The following is a 22,923-nucleotide window of genomic DNA, read 5'->3' as shown; positions in this document are numbered from 1 at the left end:
CCGTCTGGTCTGGTCTGGATGATCTGCGGCACACAATCCTCAATCCTCGTGGCTAAGACCTTCGCCAGCACCTTGGCATCTACATTGAGCAAGGAAATCGGTCTGCAAGACACACATTGCAGGGGATCCTTGTCCCGCTTCAGGATCAAGGAGATCAGTGCCCGGGACATCGTTGGGGGTAAAGCCCCCCCCCTCCCTTGCCTCATTAAAAGGTCCTAACTAACAGCGGGCCCAACAGGTCCATATATTTTTTATAGAACTCGACCGGGAAACCGTCCGGCCCCGGTGCCTTCCCCGCCTGCATGCTTCCTATCCCTTTGATCAGCTCCTCCAGCCCAATCGGGGCCCCCAGTCCCGCCACCAGTCCCTCTTCCACCTTTGGAAACCTCAATTGGTCCACGAAACAGCCCATCCCTCCCTCCTCCAGTGGGGGCTCGGATCGGTACAATTCCTCGTAGAAGTCCCTGAAGACCCCATTGATGCCAACCCCACTCCGCACCACGCTCCCTTCCCTGTCCTTAACTTCCCCGATCTCCCTAGCTGCGTCCCACTTCCGAAGCTGACGCGCCAGCATCTGGCTTGCCTTTTCCCCATACTCGTAGACCGCCCCCTGGGCCTTCCTCCACTGCACCTCCGCCTTCCTGGTGGTCACCAGGTCGAATTCCACACCTCCAAGCGCCACAGCGGGCACTGGTCCCTCTCCTCCCCCATCTCCAAGTCCACCCAATGTGGGGCGTGGTCCGAAATGGCTATTGCCGAATACTCGGTATCCTCTACTCTCGCTATCAGCGCCCTACTCAAAATGAAAAAGTCGATTCGAGAATAAGCCTTATGGACATGAGAGAAGAATGAAAATTCCCTCGCCCCCGGCTTTGCAAATCTCCAAGGGTCCACCCCTCCCATTTGGTCCATAAATCCCCTCAACACTCTAGCTGCCGCCGGCTTCCTACCCGTCCTAGACCTGGAGCAATCCAGTGCCAGATCCAACACAGTGTTAAAGTCTCCCCCCATTATCAGGCCCCCCACTTCCAAGTCTGGGATCCGACCCAACATACGCCGCATAAAACCTGCATCGTCCCAGTTCGGAGCATACACATTGACCAGTACCACCCGCTCTCCCTGCAACTTAACACTTACCATTATGTACCTACCGCCATTATCTGCCACAATGGTTGACGCCTCGAATGACACCTTCTTTCCCACCAAGATCGCCACCCCTCGATTTTTGGCATCTAGCCCCGAGTGAAACACCTGACCTACCCACCCTTTCCTCAGTCTTACCTGGTCTGCCACCTTCAGGCGTGTCTCCTGGAGCATAACCACATCCGTCTTGAGCCCCTTCAGGTGCGCGAACACGCGGGCCCACTTAACCAGCCCATTCAGTCCCCTTACATTCCAGGTTATCAGCCGGATCAGGGGGTTATCAGCCGGATCAGGGGGTTATCAGCCGGATCAGGGGGTTATCAGCCGGATCAGGGGGCTACCCGCCCCCCTCACCCGCCGACTAGCCATGACCCCTCCTCGGCCAGCCACGCACCCCACACCCGGCCCGTTCCCCACAGCGGCATACCCCCGTCTCGACGCCCCCCCCCCCCCACTCGCTCCAGCTCCTCCTTGACCTTAGCAGCAGCAATTTGATTCCCCCCCCCCTGGCTAGGACCCATCCTAACTGGTTTACTCCCCCCATTGCACTTCCGCAAGTCAGCTGACTCCTGCTGACCCCGGCCACTCCCGCCTCCCCTTCAACTCCTCCCATTGTGTGGCACACCCTCCTCTCCCACTCCCCATCCACAGGCTCGCCTCCTCCCCCCTCCGTTCGAAGCGCGGGAAACAATCCTCGCTTCCCCCCCCAGTCTTCGGTGCGGGAAAAAAGCCCGCGCTCTCCACTACCAGGCCCCGCCACCAACCAAAACAGTGCCCAACCCGCCCCATCCACCGTCCCCAACCCGGAAGAGAAAAACACAGAGAAAAAGAAACCCAAAACAATGCAAAGGCCCCCCCCCCCCCCCACCCCGAACCAAAAATAGGTATAACATATCCACCGCAGTCCACAATCGCCCATCCCGACCCTCAGTCTGTGTCCAGCTTCTCGGCCTGAACAAAGGCCCACGCCTCCTCCGGAGACTCAAAATAATGGTGCCGGTCCTTGTAGGTAACCCACAGTCGCACCGGCTGCAACATGCCAAACTTCACCCCCTTCCTGTGCGGCACCGCCTTCGCTCGATTGTACCCAGCCCTCCTCTTCGCCACCTCCGCACTTCAGTCCTGATATATCCGAACCTCCGCGTGCTCCCACCTGCTGCTCCTCTCCTTCTTGGCCCACCTGAGCACACACTCCCGATGGACGAACCGATGGAACCGCACCAGCACCGCCCACGGAGGCTCGTTAGCCTTGGGCCTCCTCGCCAACACTCTATGGGCCCCTTCCAGCTCCAGGGGCCCCTGGAAGGACCCCGCTCCCATCAGCAAGTTCAACATGGTGACCACGTCCGGCCCCTCCAGCCCCTCCGGGAGGCCCAGAATCCGCAGATGATTCTTCCGCCTCGACCGATTCTCCATCTCCTCGAACCGCTCCTGCCATTTCTTGTGGAGCGCCTCATGCGCCTCCACCTTTACCGCCAGGCCTAATACCTCGTCCTCATTGTCAGAGATCTTTTGTTGAGCCTCTCGGATCGCCACCCCCTGGGCCGTCTGTGTCTCCAGCAGCTTATCAATATAAGCCTTCATCGGCTCCAGCAGGTCCGTTTTAATCTCTCTGAGGCAGCGCTGGATACCCTCCTGTTGCTCCTCTGCCCACTGCCTCCACACTGCCTGGTCTCCGTCCGCCGCCATTTTGTCCTTCTTCCCTCCCTTCTTCTGGTCCACCACCACCTTTCTTGTCGCCCCACTCCTAGTTAAAGCCATATACTGACGGGGAGCTATTATTAACTCCTTCCCACACCGGGTAACGTCGTAAAAGTGCCCTTGGGGGCCCTGAAAAGAGCCCAAAAGTCAGTTTTTGCGGGAGCTGCCGAATGTGCGACTTAGCTCCGCATAGCCGCAACCGGAAGTCTCGAGAGGGAATCCTTTTGGCAGTGTTCGCTTCACCAGTCTGCCCCAAAAAGTCTATGGAAACTCCTGAAAAAGGTATGAGAGTCGGTTCCAGGCGGGAGCTGCCGAATGTTGCAGTCTTCTTCCCACACCGGGAAATGTCAAACTAATGCCGTGGGGGCCCTGTAAAAGAGCCCAAAAGTCCGTTCCAAGTGGGAGCTACCGAATATGTGACCTAGCTCTGCATAGCCGTACCCGGAAATCAGTTTCAGGATCTTGACCCACTGTCGGTAAAGGAATGGGGATATAATTTCCAAAACAGGATGTTGTGTGACTTGGACGGGAATTTGCAGGTGGTGGTATTCCCATGCACCTTTGTTCTTCTGGACCATGAAGGTTGTGGATTTGGACGGTGCTATTGAAAAAATTGTGGCAACTTACTGCACTAAGCAATCCTTAATAACTTCCCAAACAGCATCCAGAAGACAGAAGAAACACCTTTTAACAGAAGCACATCAGGTTTACATTCACTACTGCAAACATTTATAATTCTGAATTCACCAAATGATCAAGAGATAGTCTTTTCATGGCAGAGAGATCAACAGTACACCTGCTCTGTCTGGCTTCAGCTCCAACACTGAAAGTGAAACTAAAATACACCGGGCAGCAAACAGCCTAAAACGAAAGTTAAAAGCTGACAGACAGCCTAGCTCCACCCGCACTCTGACATCACTGATAAACACTCATTTCTTAAAGGTACATTTCTTAAGCACCCATTTCTTAAAGGTACTCTCACATGACAGATTGAAGAAGACTATGAAGAATTCAAAGAAGGGTTTAAAATGTATGTAAAATGTAAAAGCACAAATTGTGAGGAATAAGTGGCGTCATTCTCCGACCCCCCGCCGGGTCGGAGAATCGCCGGGGCTGGCGTGAATCCCGCCCCCGCCGGTTGCCGAAGTCTCCAGCACCGGAGATTCGGCGGGGGCGGGAATCGCGCCTCGCCGGTTGGCGGGCCCCCTGTTCGATTCTCCGGCCCGGATGGGCCGAAATCCCGCCGATAAATTGCCTGTCCCGTCGGCGTGGATTAAACCACCCTTTGAACGGCGGGACAAGGCGGCGTGGGTGGGCTCCGGGGTCCTGGAGGTGGCGCGGGGCGATCTGGCCCCGGGGGGTGCCCCCACGGTGGCCTGGCCCGCGATCGGGGCCCACCGATCCGCAGGCGGGCCTGTGCCGTGGGGGCACTCTTTCCCTTCCGCCTCCGCCACGGTCTCCACCATGGCGGAGGCGGAAGAGACTCCCTCCACTGCGCACGCATGGGAAACTGTCAGCGGCCGCTGACGCTCCCGCGCATGCGCCGCCCCGAGATGTCATTTCCATGCCAGCTGGCGGGGCAACAAAGGCCGTTTCCGCCAGCTGGCGGGGCGGAAATTCCTCCAGCGTCGGCCTAGCCCCTCACTGTTGGGGCTCGGCCCCCAAAGATGCGGAGCATTCTGGACCTTTGGGGCGGCGCAATGCCCGTCTGATTGGCGCCGTTTTGGGCGCCAGTCGGCGGACATCGCGCCGTTTCGGGAGAATTTCGCCCAAGGTGAGCCAAAAGTACAAATATTCTGGTGGGAATTTGATGCAGCCACAATATGGAAACATGGCTTAAAAAATATAAAAGGACTGAGTAATATTCAGGAATAAAAATTAATTGGAAAAGTAGGGATGGAAAAAATGGGTGGCAGGACTAATTAGGGAAGACACTGTAGTGTAAAAGCACGGGAGAGGAGCCGGAGATTTAAAAGCACGGGAGAGGAGCCGGAGATTTTAAAGTGGGAGAGGAGCCGGCGATTTAAAAACGCGGGAGAGAAGCCACCTCCTCTAATCTAAGGGGTTGAGTGAATATCAGGTAAGCTCTTTCTTTCTTTTTCTTGTTTTATCCGCAAGTTATCTCGAGGGGATGGCAGGGAAGACAGTGCAATGTTCCTCCTGCAGAATGTTTGAGGTGAGGGACACTGTCAGTGTCCCTGCTGATTTCACCTGTGGGAAGTGCACCCATCTCCAGCTCCTCAAAAAGCGGGGCTGTTTAGCACAGGGCTAAATCGCTGGCTTTGAATGCAGACCAAGGCAGGCCAGCAGCACGGTTCTATTCCCGTAACAGCCTCCCCGAACAGGCGCCGGAATGTGGCGACTAGGGGCTTTTCACAGTAACTTCATTGAAGCCTACTTGTGACAATAAGCGATTTTCATTTTTTCATTTTTCATTTCATTTCATTTTCAAGCAGGTTAGGGAACTGGAGCTGGATGAAGTTCGGATCATTCGGGAGGCAAAGGTGGTCATAGATAGAAGCTTCAGGGATGTAGTTACTCCGAAGAATGAAGATAGATGAGTGATGGTGAGAGTGGCTGGGAGGAATCAGTCAATACAGGGATCCCCTGTGGTCCTTCCCTTTAGTAACAAGTATATCGCTTTGGGTACTGGTGGGGGGGTACGATTTACCAGGGGGTACAGGTCTCTGGCACAGAGTCTGCCCCTGTTGCTCAGAATGGAAGGGGGGAGAGGAATAGAGCATTAGTCATTGGAGACTTCATAGTTAGGGGGACAGATAGGAGATTCTGTGGGAACGAGAGAGACTCATGGTTGGTGTGTTGCCTCCCAGGTGCCAGGGTCCTTGATGTCTCGGATCGTGTTTTTCAGGATCCTTAAGGGGGAGGGGGAGCAGCCCCAAGTCGTGGTCCACATAGGCTCCAACGACATAGGTAGGAAAAGGGATGGGGATGTAAGGCAGGTATTCAGGGAGCTAGGGTGGAATCTTGGAGCTAGAAAAACAGAGTTATCTCTGGGTTGTTACCCGTGCCACGTGCTAGTGAGATGAGGAATAGGGAGAGAGAACAGTTGAACACGTGGCTACAGGAATGGTGCAGGAGGGAGGGTTTCAGATTTCTGGATAATTGGGGTTCATTCTGGGGTAGGTGTGACCCCTACAAACAGGATGGCCTACACTTGAACCAGAGGGGTACCAATATCCTGGGGTTTGGGAAATTTGCTAATGCTCTTCAGGAGGGTTATTCAGCAGGAGAATGGGAACCTGAATTGTAGCTCCAGTGTGCAGGAGGTTGAGAGTAGGGAGGTCATGAGTAAGGTTTCAAGGTCGCAGGAGTGTACCGGCAGGCAGGAAGGTGGTTTAAAGTGTGTCTACTTCAACGCCAGGAGCATCTGGAATAAGGTGGGGGAACTTGCAGCATGTGTTGGTATCTGGGACTTCGATGTTGTGGCCATTTCGGAGACATAGAACATAGAACATTACAGCGCAGTACAGGACCTTCGGCCCTCGATGTTGCGCCGACCTGTGAAACCAACCTAAAGCCCATCTACACTATTCCATTATCATCCATATGTTTATCCAATGACCATTTAAATGCCCTTAATGTTGGCGAGTCTACTACTGTTGCAAGCAGGGAATTACATGCCCCTACTACTCTGAGTAAAGAACCTACCTCTGACATCTGTCGTCTATCTATCTCCCCTCAATTTAAAGCTATGTCCCCTCGCGCTAGACATCACCATCCGAGGAAAAAGACTCTCACTGTCAACCCTATCCAATCCTCTGATCATCTTGTATGCCTCAATTAAGTCACCTCTTAACCTTCTTCTCTCAACGAAAACAGTTTTGTACAACTGCAACATGACCTCATGACTCCAAAACTCAATCCCTCTACCAATAAAAGCTAACACACCGTACGCCTTCTTAACAACCCTCTCAACCTGGGTAGCAACTTTCAGGGATCTATGTACATGGACACCGAGATCTCTCTGCTCATCCACACTGCCAAGAATCTTACCATTAGCCCAGTACTCTGTCTTCCTGTTATTCCTTCCAAAATGAATCACCTCACATTTTTCTGCATTAAACTCCATTTGCCACCTCTCAGCCCAGTGCTGTAGCTTATCTATGTCCCTCTGTAACTTGTAACATCCTTCCGCACTGTCCACAACTCCACCGACTTTAGTGTCATCTGCAAATGTACTCACCCATTCTTCTACGCCCTCCTCCAGGTCATTTATAAAAATGACAAACAGCAGTGGTGCTTCATGCTGAGGCTGCACTGCCTGACCAAGCAGCAATTTATGGATACCTGAAAGCATAAGTGTAAAAGGGGAAAGTTGGGCTGAGAAGTCGGCGGAGAGGTGGGGATGGAGGTGGTGCAAGGTAGAAAGCAAGACATCCATGATCACATCTGCAGCATGCACTACATGCCTGATAGCAGGGTAATTGTGAGGGATTTGAGAACAGGTGCAAGCCCTTCTCCATCATTCTAATCTTTCTGGTGATACTGCATACAAGGGCTTCATTTACACTTGCCCTCATTAAGCAGAGTATTGTTGCCTCCAGAGTTCTTGGTCTTCGCACATTTGGCAGTTCTCTTCTGGTTATCTGCTTCTCCCTCTTGCTTTCGGCCATCTGCAAGACAGAGGGAAAAACGTAATTGAGGGTATTACAAGTGTTTGACTGGTTTGCCTGCCATGGTTGAATAGCTGGAAGTATGCTAAAGCTACAGGGATGGGTGTAAAGCTGACAGCATTGGTAGACATACAAAGGTAAGGTGGAATATCTGAATGTTGGGTGAGAGTCCTAATTGCTGTAAATGATGTGGGTGTGGTGTATTGAAAAGCTGAGATGGTGGAGTGGTGTTAGGAGATACCATGTGAAGATGCATCCACCTACCTTGGCCACCCTTGTGAGACCATTGAATTTTTCTAGTGCTGCAGCCATGTCCTCAGGGCCAGGATCCAGGAATTGACCTGTGGCCACCTGCACCCACCTCAGGATGGCAGTCAGAGGCTTTTAGCTCCCTTTGGGGACATGGATTCTTCCCTCCCTTCCACCTTGATCACTAATGCCTTCAACAAGACCATAAAACATAGGAGCAGAATTAGGCCAACACTGGCCCCAGCTCCTGAGATGTTGAACATGCTTCCGCATTGTCCGTTTGCGAGTCTTGACTTGATGCAAGACTAGTCCGGTCTGTTGTACCACATTTTGTGCAATCCGACGGGCTCCATCCCCGAAGTTTCTGACATTTACCGCGTCCCTCGGTCACAAACTCCTGGTTACTGTTCGCCTGCCTCACCTTGCCTCTGCAGGTCCTGTCTGCAATGTGCTTTCCTGCCAATATCAGAGAATGTGAGGTGAAGGAGGGTCTGAACCTCTGGCCCAACAATAGTTCAGCTGGTGTTACGCCAGTCATGGCATGTGGTGTGGTCCGAGAACTAAATAAAAACCCTGCTAATCTCATTTCCATGGATCCTATGGTCTTTTTCTTCATCCCTCTCTTGAAGATCTGCACCGCTAACTTGGTCAACATGTTCGAGGCGGGGTGGTATGGGGCCGTCCGGATATGTCTCACCCGGTTTTCCTTCATAAAGTATGCAAAGTCGTCATGGGTAACATTGTCGGTAACTAGCACCTCTGGAATGCCATGGGCGCTGAAGGAAAGTCATAGCTTTTCCACAGTGGCCTTCGACATGGTGGATGACATCCGATGGACATCCAGCCACTTGAGCGGGTGTCCACTACAAGTAACACAAAACCTGGAAAAACCCATAAAAACCGGCGTGGAGGCGCACCCAAGGCCAGCTCAGCCATTTCCATGGGTGCAGTGGTGCGGCTGGTGGTCCTTTTGAGTCCAGTCATGTATCTGGGCGACAGAGACCAGCAATGTGCCCATAAAGTTTAGCGTTGAAACAACCTCGTCAGCCTTTGGCGAGGATGGGGGCTTGTTGGTAATTGGAGCTAGCTCAGCACATCCGCATTTGCGATCTGGTGGGGTGGTGCTCGATTCTGTACTTGTATGGTGCTAGCAACAGGGGCCATCACTGTATCTGTGCTCTTGGTGGGATTGCCTTGTCCTCTTTAACAAGCTACAGCAATAGCTAGTGGTCTGTCATAATAGACGCCCATGTACTTATTGATGATATTTGTTCGCTGCAAAGTCGGCAGCCAGCCCTACTTTTTGATTTGAGCATAATCGTATTCCACCATGGTCGGGGTCCGTGATGCGTAAGCTATTGGCCTCTCCCGTCTATCATTGATACGGTGGGATAATACTGCCTCGATGTTGTAAGGCAATGTGTCGCACGTCACCAAAAGGGGCCGTTTACCTGGATAGCTTTTCGGATGGGGGCAACCCACAGTGCGCCAATGCAATTTAATTGCAGGCACTCATCTTCAACAGGCTGGTCCAGGTGGAGGGTCTTGGCTCTGTGTTGACGTCTCCCTCGGATAGAGCAGCGGGTTTGCTGGCTGACCTGTGGTTTCCTATCTCTGTGACTTCCCCGGCCACAAGTGCCACACTGCCGTGGATCATCCTCCATTGATTCTGGCGAGGTGTCCTGCCTGGACATAGCGACCCTCGGCAAACGGTCTGGCCCTGACGGTGTTCAGGCTAGGGCGGGGTTCCAAGCAGCTGAATGGGGAGTGCTTAATGCTGTTTACCTCCATCTCTGACATCTCCTGGAGTTCCTTGGCTCCCTTGTCTGTGCTCTCTCATCAGAGGGAGATCTCGATGGCCTTTTCTTAGGTCCAGAAATGGCTTGGCCAGCAATTTCCGCTGGGTCGCCATATTATTTACCCTGTTTACAGACGATCTTGTAGCATTTCGAACAGGGATGGTCCAGTCTTAATTCCACCAGAAATTCAGTAACTGACTCGCCTGAGGTTCTCTCGGCCGTGTTAAATTGGTATTTTGGCACAATGACCTATGGCTGGGAGTCGTAGTGGTTTTTCACGAGCTCTTTGAACGTCTCAGAGTCTGGAGTTCTTTAGGATCCTTATGCTGAAGGTGGGGGCCCCACAGGCGTTCAGGAGAATTACCGTCTGCCGATCATCGCCAATGATAACGTTCGCCTTACAAAAATAGAGCACATGTTCTGCAAACTGAGCCCAGTCCCCTACGCCGACATCGGATGCATCGAGTCTGCCAAAGAGCGGCACTTTCAAAATGGTGCAAACCCTAATCCTTCGCAAAGAGAATTGGCTGTACTCCAAATGGCTAGCACTTTATCCCATACTCATCGCCAATAGAGTAATCGAGGAGCCCGGACAGGAGAGTCAAAAATAGTTTAGTTTCAACCCTTGATTGAGGATAAGTATATACCAGCAACGGTCCAATTCCCAGCTGGGATTATTCTGGAACCTCGGGTTTATTCTGTGGAATTAACGGGTCTGCTGGTGTTCTCCGCTCCTCAGCGGGGGAGTCCATACACCACGAGGCTCAAGGGAATTAATTGGGTTGTCCCCGTGGATTTCGTGGGGGTTATAATAGGTACTTAACGTCTACCCTGACAGTTTTTGAGGGGATGGCAGGGGAGAAGATTTTCTCTGCATCTACTCCACACTGCAGCCAACCTTGGAGTACTGATGAAATATTATAGAAAGAACCTTCAACTGCATTTGATCCATTATATGCATGACTTCTTGTTGACACTAGGTACAAAAACTAGAAAATATTTATTCTCAAACTGATTGCCTTCATTTTCAGAGAAATTCTGAAGAAGTTGTTCTTACCTCCTGAGACAAACTAAAAGGTTTATTGATGTCACCCGGTGATCTATCCAAACATGCACCTGATTACTAATACTTGGGATGTTATGTTTCACCAGTTACAAAAGAATTCCAACTTGAGTTTCAATCATGGCTACAACAGTGTCAAAGAAGACGACCAGAACTACCACAACCGTGACTGAGCAGTCCACTGGCTCAGGGATCACTAGAGTGAAGAAAGTAAGCCAGGTGACAAAAATCACATCCGAGGAAGGTAACTGCCAAACCCTTTCCTAATTATAAAGACAATACATCAACAATGAACCTGCAAGCTCCCTTATACCAATGCCTGACTTTGTACTGTAATTGTGGACTTCACAGTTTCCCTACACTTCGCCGTGACCATGTTACCTCAATTCTGACCCTCAAAAAGCTCACCAACATTAACAATGACAATATTTTTCAATTCTGAAAGTCCGAGGGGGTGATCTACTGGTCATGTTGCGCGGCCAGTAGATGCCAGGAGAAGCTTCCCACAGGCTTCCCGGCAGCCAGTCAGCCTCGCGTGAGATATCCAGACCTCGCGAGGCGTTGCGATCAGAATTTCACCACAGTGGGCGTGACATAGCCTCATGCCCATTTTCAGGCCTCCTACCCTCTCTTCCACTCCCCCCTATTTCAGTACCCCCACTTCATTGCCCCAACCTTTATGAGGCTGCTTCATACCCCCATTTCATGGGCATAGCCCTCTCAGTCACTGACCATTGATAGTGCCAACCTGGTATCTGGGTACCTTTGCACTGCCTGCCTGGCAGCCTGACTGTGCCCCTCCCTGCAAGCCTAGCAGTGCCATCCGGGCACCTTGGCAGATTGCCGCCAGGCGCGACGTAGTGGAAAGATTGTGCCCTATATTCCTGAACCAAAGAGCTGTGCACCAATTGTGAACATTAATAAAAAGATAAGCAGCCACGAACATGTCCTTTAACAACCTGCATAACTTTGCTGCTAAAAGGTATTGCATTATGCTGTATTTCAGATGGAGAGCAAGTACAAAGGAAATCATCAGTCACACAACAGACACTAAATGTTGTCACACGGTCATTTGAGATCCCTGCAGGAGAGAGCATCCCTGAGTTTGATGAAAAGCCAAATTCCTCTGTCGTTCAAGAAGGTAAGCTGGCCCAGCAGTGTTAGTCCCTGATTCACCTGTTTGTCTTTCTCCTTTTGTTTTGTTTATAGTCCTGCACAGTGGGTTTCACCTGGGTTTTAATTTTTGTCAAATAAGGATGAAAAAGAGACACAACTGACTGATCCATTTAGACTGTTACACTCCCAATCTTTTATAAAAATAAGCAAGAGAAATGAAAATGCAGTTCTGACTAAGGGTCACCAACCTCAACGAATTCTCCGTCGGCGGGATTCTCTGTTCCACCAGCAGCGCACCCCCACCCGTAGGTTTCCCGGCACCGTGGGGTGCCCACAATGAGAAATCCCATCGGCCTGCAACAGGAATGGAGAATCCCGTCATCCAGCGAGGGCGCCTCGCCGAGAAACACGAGGCTGGGGAGGCGGAGAATTCACCCCATCAACTCTTTTCTCTCTCCAAAGATGCTGCCAAGCCTGCTGAGTATTTCTAACATTTGTTTTGTTTTTGCTGGTTTCCACTGAATATCTGAAGTCATTGAGAATTTGTATTGAACCCAATATCAGTTTAAGCATTAATCAGTGCCTTAAAGTTCTCCGGCGGGATTCTCAGTTCCTGAGACTAAGTGTCGACGCCGGGGCACGATTCGTGGGCTTCCATGACAGCAAAACTGGCACTGCACCGGGACCAATTCAGCGACTGTTAAGGAACTAGCACCGCCGTCATGTGGAACACAAATGATTCCAATGAGAAACGGTGCGGGATTTGCCGGATTCACGATTGACACTCAGGAGGCTGTCAAGCTGCAGCTGCAGATGCACAGTTCACTCCCCGCACACACCATCCCAGCCAACAAGATAGCAGCGAGGAGAGCGGCACCATGTTTCACGGGCGCCAAGCTGGAGACCTTCCTGGATGCGGTGGAGGAGAGGCTGATGATCCTGTACCCCGGATTGGGAAGACGGCTGCCAGCTGCCGTTGTTCGCTGTGTTTGGGCGCAGGTGGCAGAGACGGTCAGCGCCACCACAACACTGTCCAGACTGGCCTACAATGCCGTAAATAATTGCACAATCTCCTCAGAGAGGCCAGCGTGAGTAGGTAGCACTGCGCCCCTGGCACCAACCCCTGTCCCACACACCCGTAACAAGGCTGTCCATAACCACCAGGAGCGGGAGAAAACTGGAGGGGGACCGCCGGACCTGAGACCCTCACCGCAGCTGGGCAGAGGGGCCTGGACGTGGTCGGTGGCCGAGAGGAAAGGGAGGTCGCCGGGGTGGATATCAGCCATGGGCGAGGAAGTGAGACCCCACTGAGTAGCGGTTCCCCATGCTACGTGTGTCAAACCTCCAACAACACCTGCACCCCCACCCTCATCCCCAAACCACTCTCACCCTCACCCCCAAACCACCCTCACCCCAACCTCATCCCCACACCACTCCCGTCCTCACCCCAACCTCATCCCCACACCACCCTCACCCCACATCACCCTCACCCCCACACCACCCTTACCCCCACCCTCACTCCCACACCGCCCTCACCCTCACTCTCACACTCACCCCCACACCTCCCTCACTCCCATCCTCACCCCCATACCACCCTCACCCCAACCTCACCCTCACTCCCACTCTCACCCCCACACCACCCTTACCCCCACCCTCACCCCCACACCGCCCTCACCCTCACTCTCACCCTCACCCCCACACCGCCCTCACCCTCATTCTCACCCTCACCCCCACACCGCCCTCACCCTCACTCTCACACTCACCCCCACACCACCCTCACTCCCACACTCACCCCCACGCCACCCTCACCCCAACCTCATCCCCACACCACCCTCACTCCCACCTCATCCCCATACCACCCTCACTCTCACCCTCACCCCCACACCATCCTCACCCCAACCTCATCCCCACACCACTTTCACCCCCACCCTCACCCCCACACCACCCTCACCCCAACCTCATCCCCACACCACCCTCACCCTCACTCCCACCCTCACCCCCACACCACCCTTACCCCCACCCTCACCACTACACCGCCCTCACCCTCATTCCCACCCTCAACCCCACACCACCCTCACTCCCAGACTCACCCTCACTCCCAACCTCACCCCCACACCACCCTCACCCTCTCTCAACCTCACCCCTACACCACCCTCACTCACACCTTCACCCCCACACCACCCTGACTCCCACACGACCCTCACCTCTAACCTCAACCCCACACCACCCTCACCCACACCCTCATCCCCACTCACACACCACCCTCACCCTCACCTCCACCATCCCCACTCCCCTCCGGTCTGCGGTCTAATCATGTATCTTGTCTTGTGTCAGGACCAGCTGGTTATGGGGCGGGTGCATCTGGTGCCCCCTGCCCCCAACCAGTGGCATTGCTGGAGCCCCCCTACTCCGTGTGCCGAGCAGGGAAGATGACAGCAGCACGGACAACAGCCCTCAACAGGAGACCAGAGGCAAGAGACCCAAGACACCCTGGAGCTCGAGTCAGCATGACACAGATTTCCCGTCACAGCTGTCTCCAACACCCTCCACCAACTCACACACTATCACCTCGGTTGGGTACTTTAGTGAAGAGGCTCCTGGGACACCCTCTGTTGCTTCCCACACAGTTGCTCCGGTACATCAATTGGAGATAGGAGTCCCCGACGGGACAGACGGTGGAAGGGCAAACCAGGTTCAATCGATTGTGGAGATGCAGTCGCAGAGTCAGGGTCTACATGAGGGGTTGTCGGCGAGCATCCAGTACCTGCAGGTGCAGTTGGAGAAGTCCAACCGCATGTAGGAGGAGGTGGTGCCGACCATGTGTGTTACCCAGGCCAACACCACACAGGTGACGACCATGTTGGAGGCATTGGGTGTGACAGGTTTGGCTATGTATCAGCATGTCCAAGGCCTGGGGCATTCTGTGAAGGCGGTGGCCGAGGCCCAGGACAGGGTTGCAGTCTCACAGGCAGCCATGCGCCAGAGCCACCTGGAAATTGCAGCGGTCACAGCAGGCCATGGCTAGGAACATCGGCGGCATTGCCCAGGTGCTGGATTGCATGGTGCAGAAACAGAGAAATGTTTCAGCGGCTAAGTGCTGACACCAGTGGAGCATGTGTGGTCTTTGAGGACCAAAACATCTGCGTGAAACCCTCCCCAATTCCAGGACTGGTGAGGGTCTAGCAGCGGCGTCTGTGAAACTCCCGGCTCACATGCTGAAAACAACCGGAGAATAGTCAGGTCCCGGGCCGCACATGCGCACGGCTGATAACCTACAGTGGTCACACCATATAACATGGCACCAGCCATGCGCAGACACGACCCGCCATCCACGACCCCACAGTTCACCCCCTGTCCACCTCCTGTCCACCTCTCACCAGACCCCCCAGCCCTCGCGGAAGCACCCCCGATTAAAATAACGGCATCAGGCAACGGGGAATCCCGTCCATGGAGTTGATGTTTAAGATCTGTAACCTTTCATCAGAACTGGGAAAACCTGGAACTGTAATCAGCGGGATTCTCCTTCCAGCAATGCCGGAATCGTGAAACACGATTGGGCGGAGAATCGGGCATCAGCTGAAAATCGAGGCTGGTGCTGGGCACCCAATGGAATGCCATCCTCCGGCTTCTCGACAGCAACATGAATGGTTCCATGCCACACGCTGGAGTGGGCATGCAAATTGTACAGTAACGGGCATTGGCATATCATTAACGAGCCCGGCCCGGTATTCTCCGGCCACCCGCAATGCTCCACTTCCACCAGGCGAAAGTGATGCCAGCATGGTTTATTTGTGGTATTTAAATTCGAGAACCGTCTGCCGAGGGTGTGAGAGGAGGTAAGACGAGTACACAAAGGCACAACCGTGGGCTGCGAGCCGTGCCTCTGGACCTGTCCGACCCGTGGCCCTAAGTTCACAGTGGGCTGTCAGCAGCATGGCTGCCCTGCTGGCTGCGGCAATGGTGTTCCGTGCTCGTTCATCCCGACCCCACAGCCCACCTCCTGGCACCCTCTGCTACTCCCCCAGCCCTGGCAGAAGCCCCCCGGCCAGTGGCACAACTGTCAGCAAACTATGGCGATATTGGGATACTTTCTGTGTTCCCTCTCCCTCAGCAGTCATGGCACTGGTTTCACGATTTTTAAAAGCGCAAGTGAACAGCGCCCTTGGGAACTCGGGCCATCAGAGGTGGAGAATACCAGGTCGGGCCTGCTAATGACATGCTGACGGTGTTTACCGTATGTGTGTTCCGGGCCGCATTGATGCCACTGTCGAGGTGATGAAGAATTGTGATTCGGCATCAAATCGGCGGCCACAGTGATTTTGGCGTCGGAAACTATTCTCCGCCCAATCGCGTTTCGCGATTTCGCCCTCAGTCACTGGAGAATCCCGCCCAAGGTGTGGTTTCTAGAACTTGCATTTAAGTTTCATTGGAACACTGTAGCAGGCAGATCAGAATGGGAGCAAGCTGAAGAATTAAAATTACAGGTGACTGGAAGCTTGGGGTCTTGCTTTCAGACTGAAGGAGGTGGTTTGTAAAGCAGTCACCCAGTCTATGTTCGATCTATCCAATGTAGAGGAGACTTTTGTGAGGGCCATGAGGAATCCAGCACGAGTTCAAGGATAGAAAGAAATAACATTTATTCACAATGACATATATATATATACAACAGCAGCAGCAGCAACTCCCTTGCTGCTCACTCCTCTCTAGCTGGTTCCAAACTGGCCAGCTTTATTTATGCGGGAATCTGCTAATGATTTCTCCGCCCCCCTCATTGGGGAAGCCCATACCCCCAAAGGATTGTGGAATTGCCATTAGTCCCCAGCCAGTGGTAAGCAGGCATGTTAGAACAGAGACCATGTTGCATCAATACCATAAATATTTATTTGGATCTTTTTCAGAAATACATAAATGAACATTTTTCTGGAACGCTATCACATATGCATTGCTATGTAACTTTTAAAAAACGGCAAATTTATTGTGGGTGGAAGCACGATTTGATGTGATACAGAGTGATGCAGACCAGCCTTAATCCTTATTAATTAAGTTGATCAACAATCGCCAGGAATAGCCAGGGCGCGATGTAGGTGAGGTGCCCCACATCGGATGGCTCCCGTCTAGAATGTGGTAAGAAGACTGAAGCCCGGTCCCAGGGAAATTCCGGAGGAATACAAAAAAGAAGAGAAAAAAGTTTTAAAGAAATTTGGTGAAATTTTTTTTTTTTTCCCATTCTTTTTAAGGAAGGAAATTTTTTTTCCTGCTTTTTCTATGACAAGAAAGAGATTGAAGAAGGAAGGAAGGGTGTAAAAAGAAAAAGGAAAAATAATAAGCCGTTAAAGGATGCGAAAAGCAGCGTCGAGGAAGGGAGGAAACGCGGGCTCGCCATTGAATGAGAGGACGAGCAAAAGTGCTGACAAGATGGCGGATGCCGGACCGCATGGTGGGGCCGCACTACTTACAGTGGAGAAGATGACCGCGGTGATGGCGGTGGAGCTGGAAAAACAGTTTGCGAGGCACATGGTGGCTTTGAGGAAGGAGATGGCGGTCGCATTGACGTCATTGGTGGAGGAGGCAATCGTCCAGGTGAGAGTAGCTGTGGCAAAGACATCGGCCGAGGTGAGAGAGCAGGGCGAGAAGATGAAGGAAGTGGAGGAGGCCGTGTCGCAGCACAGCGACCAGGTCACCTCGATGGGGGACGAGCTGTGGAGGGTGGTGGAGATCAACAGAGGACTCCGAGCAAAGCTCGAGGACTTGGAGAACCGCTCGAGGCGGCACAATCTCAGAATTGTGAGCTTGCCTGAAGGGACAGAGTGTCCAACGCCAACAGAGTACTTCACTAAGAAGTTGGCGGAACTGTTGGTGGAGGGTGAGAACCCCTCCCGGTGCGAGCTGGACCAAGCTCATCGGTCATTATGGCCAAAGCCCAAAGTGAATAAGCCGCCAAGGGCAGTAATTATCTGCTTCCATAAGTACCGCATGAAATAGAAGGTGTTAAGCTGGGCGAAGCAGAAGTGCGAGGTGCAGTGGGATGGTGCTGGAGTTCGGATCTACTAGGACTTGACGGTGGAGTTGGCAAAAAGACGAGCGGCGTTCGGGCGAGTGAAGGCGGTACTGTACAAAAAGGGGGTGCAATTTGGTATGGTGTACCCGGCGACGCTGAGGGTGACGTATGAAGCCAAAGACTTTTATTTCGAGACAGCGGAGGCGGCTGAGGTGTTCGTGAGGGCAGAAGCCTTGGGACAGACGTGAGGAGCAGAGCTGGAAGAGAGACTGTGGACTGTGATTGGGGAGCTGGAAAATGTATAAATGCTACAACTTTCCTTTTACTGACGTGTATTGTAATTTACTTCTCTTCACATTGTTACAGAGTTCAAGTTATTGGTTGGGTTGATTGGCATTCTGTGTTGTGACGGTTATATCTTATTTTAGTGAATTGTATGGGTTGGATTGTTGGTTTTGTTCTTTCTTTCTCTGGGACTGGGTGGGAGGGGACGGTATATCTTGGCGGGGGGAGCCACCCGCACTAGCTAACTAAAGTCAGCTAGTGAACGGAGGTGAGGTGAGAGGAGGGCTGCATACATTGGAGCCTGGATAGCAGGCTTCAATGGGCCTACGAGGCGAGCGGGGGAGGGGGGAAGGGTTCGATGCTGGGAGATTTTTTTTGAGAGGAAATGTAGGGGGGGTTTTTGGGAGGGGGGAAGGGGTTCGATGTTAACAATGGACAGGGGCAGGTCAGGCTCATGGGGGAAGGCCCGGTGGTATGATGATGGTGGATAAGAAGGGTGGGGGGTTGAGAGACCCCCAGTTAGGATAGTCACGTGGAACGTGAGGTGGTTAGGAGATCCGGTCAAGAGGTCAAGGGTGCTTGCATCTTAAAAGGGTGCATCTTAAAAGTTTGAAAGCTGATGTAGCAATGTTGCAGGAGACTCACTTGAGGGTGAAAGACCAGGTGAGACTTAATAAGGGCTGGGTTAGTCAGGTGTTTCACTCTGAATTTGACGGAAGGGCTCGAGGGGTAGTGGTAATGGTCAGCAAAAGAGTACGCTTCCAGATGGAGAAGGTGGTGGCAGATCAGGGGGGTAGATATGTGAATGTGACAGGGGCACTGGAGGGGAGGTTAGTGGCGCTGTTAAGTGTATACGGCCCCAATTGGGATGATGTGGGATTCGCAAAGGAGTTTGGGGCCATCCCCGACTTGGACACACACAAACTGATAGTGGGGGGGGGGACTGGAACTTGGTGCAGGAGCCAAGGTTGGACAGGTCACGGCTGCGCTCGCTGGTCCCATCAGGGGGCGAAGGCATTGGCTGGGCTAATGGTGGAAATGGGAGGGGTGGATCCTTGGAGGTTTCTGCACCCGAGGGAACGGGAGTACTTGTTTTTCTCAGCAGTCCATAAGGTATACTCGCGGATCGACTTTTTCATGGTGGGGAAGGCTTTGCTGGCTGGGGTTAAATGGTTGGATCATGCTCCGCATTGGGTGGATATGGTGCTGGAGAAGGGGGTAGCGAAGAGGCCGTGGTGGATTAGATGTGTGACTTTTGGGGACCAAGTGTTCTGTGACAAAATTGAAAAGGTAATTAAGGAATATGTACGTTTCAACTGTACGGGTGAGATGTCGAAGGCAGTTGTCTTGGGAGTCTCTTAAGGCGGTGGTGAGGGGTGAGGTGATTTTGTTTAAGGCCAGTGATGCACGATCAATGACCACTAAAGCGAGATTGTAGTCCAACTGAAGGCTTTAATAAGCTAGATGTTTCCCCCAGCAGCTCAGGTACAGAATGAAGGCTGCTGGGGCGGCACTGGTTCTTATACCCCGCCTAGCAGAGCAGAGCTATCATACATTCCAACCATTAGAAAGCATACAGTTTCCACCAATGGTGCTTTAGCCTCTCAGGTACCATAATACCTATAATACCACATTCACCCCCTGTTAAAAAAAGAGTCCGGCGGGTGTGGTGGCCTGAAACTACAAAACATGGCAACGTGGTATAATTAGTTATGGAGGTACCGTAATACCTCCGCACAGTGTTTAGTAACTATTTACAATTCTGATAGCTATGTACATTTGATGGTTTATATTTACAGTTTACAATTAAAATGAAGCAATCAGTCGATCGGGGACCCTGGTCGTCCTTTGTGATTGTCGGAGCTTCGGTGGTGACTCCGGTGGAGGCTTGGGCGTCTGTGACTCCGGGAGCGTGGCTTCGATCTCCATGGCAGCTTCAGCACCCCTAGACGGCGCTGGTGGGGAAAACGGTTGGCCTGGGAAGGGAGCGCCTGCGGGGGGCGACGGTGGATGGGGGGGGGCCTAGACGGGGCCGGCGGAAGGACCAAACCTCCTGTAAGGTGCTGCAGTGGAGGGGAGGGTGGGACTGGTGGCTGGGATGTGCGTGGGGTTCCGGCGGGCGCCAGGTCCCGTAGGGAGACCGTATCTTGTCGGCCGTCGGGGTACGCCACGTAGGCGTACTGGGGGTTAGCATAGAGCAGATGGACCCTCTCGACCAATGGGTCCGACTTGTGCGCCCGCATGTGTTTTCGGAGCAGGATGGGTCCGGGTGCTGCCAGCCAGGTCGGGAGCGAGGTCCCAGAGGAGGACTTCCTGGGGAAGACAAGGAGGCATTCGTGAGGCGTCTGATTGGTGCTCGTACAAAGCAGTGACCGGATGGAGTGAAGGGCATCCGGGAGGAATTATTGCCAGCGGGAGACTGGGAGGTTCCTGGACCGTAGGGCCAGCAGGACGGTCTTCCAGACCGTTCCGTTCTCCCTCTCTACCTGTCCGTTACCCCGGGGGTTGTAACTGGTCGTCCTGCTCGAGGCGATGCCTTTGCTGAGCAGGAATTGACGCAGTTCATCCCTCATAAAGGAGGACCCCCTATCACTGTGTATGTAAGCAGGGAATCCGAACAGTGCAAAGATGCTATGGAGGGCCTTGATGACGGTCGTTGCGGTCATGTCGGGGCAGGGGATGGCGAATGGGAACCGGGAGTACTCGTCAATCACGTTCAGGAAGTACGTGTTGCAGTCGGTGGAGGGGAGGGGGCCTTTGAAGTCCATGCTGAGGCATTCAAAGGGATGGGAAGCCTTTATCAGGTGCGCTTTCTCTGGTCAGTAGAAGTGCGGTTTACACTCCGCGCAGATTTGGCAGTCCCTGGTGGCTGTCCTGACCTCCTCGATGGAGTAAGGCAGGTTGCGGGTCTTGACAAAATGGAAAAAGCGAGTGACCCCCGGGTGGCAGAGGTCCTCGTGGAGGGCTCGGAGGCGGTCCACTTGTGCGGTGGCACATGTGCCGCAGGACAGGGTGTCAGGAGGCTCGTTTAGCTTCCCGGGACGATACAAGAGCTCATAGTTGTAGGTGGAGAGTTCAATCCTCCACTGCAAGATCTTGTTTTTTATCTTGCCCCACTGTGCATTATCAAACATGAAAGCAACCGACCATTGGTCCGTGAGGAGAGTGAATCTCCTGCCGGCCAGGTAATGCCTCCAATGTCGCACAGCTTCTACTATGGCCTGGGCCTCCTTTTCGACTGAGGAGTGGCGGATTTCGGAAGCATGGAGGGTACGTGAGAAGTAGGCCATGGGTCTGCCCGCTTGGTTGAGGGTGGCCGCCAGAGCTACGTCGGACGCATCGCTCTCGACCTGGAAGGGGAGGGACTCGTCGATGGCGTGCATCGTGGCCTTTGCAATGTCTGCTTTGATGTGGCTGAAGGCCTGGCGGGCCTCTATCGAGGGGGGAAAAGCTGTGGATTGGATCAGGGGACGGGCCTTGTCTGCGTAGTTGGGAACCCACTGGGCCTAGTAGCTAAAAAACCCTAGGCAACGTTTCAGGGCCTTGGAGCAGTGAGGGAGGGGGAACTCCATAAGGGGGCGCAAGTGTTCAGGGTCGGGGCCTATAACTCCATTTCGCACTACGTAGCCGAGGATGGCTAGGCGGTCGGTGCTAAACACGCATTTATCCTTGTTGTATGTAAGGTTAAGGATTTTAGCGGTCTGGAGAAATTTTCGGAGGTTGGTGTCGTGGTCCTGCCTGGTCATGGCCGCAGATCGAGAGACAGGAATGTTGCCCGTAAACCGTACCGGTCAACCATTCAGTCCATCTCGCGCTGGAAGACCGAGACCCCGTTGGTGACACCAAAGGGAACCCTTAAGAAGTGATAGAGCCGCCCATCTGCCTCGAAGGTAGTGTACTTGCGGTCACTAGTACGGATGGGGAGCTGGTTGTAGGCGGACTTGAGATCCACCATGGAGAAGACCTTATAATGCGCGATCCTGTTTACCAGGTCGGATATGCAGGGAGAGGGTACGCGTCAAGCTGCGTAAACCTGTTGGTGGTCTGACTGTAGTCGATGACCATCCTATGCTTCTCCCGGGTCTTTACCACCACTACTTGAGCTCTCCAGGGGCTGTTACTGACTTCAATGACCCTTTCCCTCAGTAGCCTTTGGACCTCTGACCTAATAAAGATCCGGTCCTGGGCACTGTAGCGTCTGCTCCTGGTGGTGACGGGTTTGCAATCCGGGGTGAGGTTCGCAAACAGGGAAGGCGGGTCGACCTTGAGGGTCGTGAGGCTGCAGACAGTAAGGGGGGGTATAGGGCCGCCGAATTTGAAGGTCAGACTTTGAAGGTTACACTGGAAGTCTAAACCCAGGAGTGTAGCCGCGCAGAGGTGGGGAAGGACGTAGAGACGAAAATTTTTGAACTCCCTTCCCTGGACTGTGAGGTATGCTACACAAAACCCCTTTATCTCCACCGAGTGTGTACCGGAGCCAGGGAGATTTTTTGATTAATGGGGTGGATGAGGAGATAACAGCGCCTTACCGTGTCAGGGTGTATGAAGCTCTCCGTGCTCCCAGAGTCGATTAGGCAGGACGTCTCGTGCCCGTTGATGAATACGGTCGTCGTAGCAGTTGAGAGTGTTCGAGGCCGAGACTGATCCAGAGTCACCGAGGCTAATCGCAGCAGTTGAGTGTTCTCTTCGGGCAGTGCGTGGTCAGCTGAGCTGGGGTCCTAGGGGTTCATCCAAGATGGCAGCTCCCATTGGTCGCACATGGCTGGGGGTGCACAAAATGACAGCGCCCATCCCTCCAATATGGCGTCCGCGGAACAAGATGGCGGCGCCGGGGTTCCGCACGTGGCCCTGGAATATGAAGATGGCGGAGACCACTGACCGCACGGGGCCCGTGGAGAGGTTTGTGGTTGCGGTCCACATTTACCGCCAGAGACC

General features: G+C 53.2%; 1 protein-coding gene across 1 annotated transcript in view; it reads left to right on the top strand.

Annotated features, from left to right (window-relative positions):
* Window positions 1–22,923, top strand: part of LOC140431035 (immunoglobulin superfamily member 22-like) — a 181,863-nt gene that overhangs the window by 7,935 nt on the left and 151,005 nt on the right. The window contains exons 2-3 of the mRNA XM_072518935.1: window positions 10,679–10,833; window positions 11,596–11,730. Coding sequence (XP_072375036.1) covers window positions 10,710–10,833; window positions 11,596–11,730 — 259 coding nt within the window. The 5' untranslated portion in view covers window positions 10,679–10,709. The remainder of the gene's footprint in view (window positions 1–10,678; window positions 10,834–11,595; window positions 11,731–22,923) is intronic.

This window comes from Scyliorhinus torazame, chromosome 10 (genome assembly GCF_047496885.1).
Source record: "Scyliorhinus torazame isolate Kashiwa2021f chromosome 10, sScyTor2.1, whole genome shotgun sequence".
NCBI classification, from domain to species: Eukaryota; Metazoa; Chordata; class Chondrichthyes; order Carcharhiniformes; family Scyliorhinidae; genus Scyliorhinus; species Scyliorhinus torazame.
Note: the sequence above shows the minus strand (reverse complement) of the source record. Positions and strands in the feature narration are given on the sequence as shown.